The sequence below is a fragment of the Morone saxatilis genome, unplaced genomic scaffold (assembly GCF_004916995.1).
Source record: "Morone saxatilis isolate NCDOM2014 unplaced genomic scaffold, NCSU_SB_2.0 Contig20, whole genome shotgun sequence".
In the NCBI taxonomy this organism is placed as follows: Eukaryota; Metazoa; Chordata; class Actinopteri; family Moronidae; genus Morone; species Morone saxatilis.
Window position 1 is genome coordinate 23,017,041 of NW_023339763.1, and position 1,361 is coordinate 23,018,401.

A 1,361-nucleotide genomic window follows, 5' to 3' on the forward strand; every position below is an offset into this window, starting at 1 on the left:
ACCATGACTCCACTGTATCTTTACCTAGATATTCTCTAGGTAAAGATACCTAGTTAGCTGCTATATTCATGTGTTAAATCTCACATATAAAACTAACATGATTATGCACTGTTTTTCCTCTCTAGTCTTGTGTCCTACCTAAAGCATCGCCAGGCTAGGGGCCGCTGTGTGACGGAGAATTCTTCCAACCCTCCTTACCTCTGGCCCAAGCTGCATGACCTCCCTCTTTTACCATTATCAACCATGGATCCTCACCATCGACATTATTGTACTCACCTCAACTATGACTACTGCCTTTCGCTGAGCTCACCTTCTCCCATCCTGCACATTAAGCTCAGGCCAGACCCAAAATGGCCGCCATCAGAATAGTTAAACAAGTGGGACGGCCAACCCCACTTTTAAAGGGACTTCACTAATGGAGCATGACATGCTAAATACCACAACACCACTTTGGTACAGGGATACAACGTTATCATTGCTTTCTTTTCCTTAATGTCTTCTACATTTTTTTTTAGTTTTTTTTTTAAACTTTTCTTTGTTTCCTGTAACAGAATTTCAATGTTGCCAAGTTTTGACTCTTATTTATAAACTGACCTCTTAACCACTGAGTTCTGATAGTTTTAGTCATTGATTCATAAGGACTACACTGTAAAATAAATGAAACGCCATATTGCATCCACAAGTGATTGTTTCCCTGTATTGTTTCAGATGAAAACAGTTGTTCATTTGAATACAAAAGCCATGCACCTTTTTCTGCCAACTTAGTACTGTAGCTCCATGTGAATGACAAGAAACACACGACTATTACGGGTGCAGTGCAGTGCATTACAAAGCTTTCTTTTTCTTTTTACTTCACTATCTGAATATCCAGTGCTCTTCTGACTTTTCTGAAATCTCTTTTAATTTGTATCTGAATATTTGATATAAACTCTGTTGCAGATTTTCTACTTTTATTTACTGTGTCATCATAGCGACAGGCTTCTGTGCATTCCACCCGATTCAGGTGTATCACTGAGTTTTCCGTGGATAAAACATCCCCTGATGAGATGAGCTCATTTCCATAAAGGCGTGCATATTAGCATATTTATGACTTCCTTTGCGCCATGTAGGTGAATGTTACATCGCTAATCGCAAATTCTAATAAACATTGTACCCTAACGGTGCGTGCATTTGGTTCTTTCTGTCTTTTTTTTAAACAACATGATCAATGGGGGTACTTAGTATACAGCCTCCCTCATGCAAGGAGACACTAGAATGAATAGCAGTGGATTTTAGGAGGGGCCCTTAGAGGATGCCTCTGAGCAGAGTTTTGTGCTTGTCCCTGCATGTGGTCCTATTTTTTCACATAGGGCATAGAAATA

At 39.6% G+C, this 1,361-nt stretch overlaps 1 protein-coding gene across 1 annotated transcript in view; it reads left to right on the forward strand.

Annotated features, from left to right (window-relative positions):
- The window catches only part of fez1 (fasciculation and elongation protein zeta 1 (zygin I)), a 16,450-nt gene extending 15,296 nt beyond the window's left edge, over nt 1-1,154 (forward strand). The window contains exon 10 of the mRNA XM_035665879.1: nt 126-1,154. Within this exon, the coding sequence (XP_035521772.1) occupies nt 126-142 (17 nt within the window). The 3' untranslated portion in view covers nt 143-1,154. The remainder of the gene's footprint in view (nt 1-125) is intronic.
- Nucleotides 1,155-1,361: the final 207 nt, after the last annotated feature.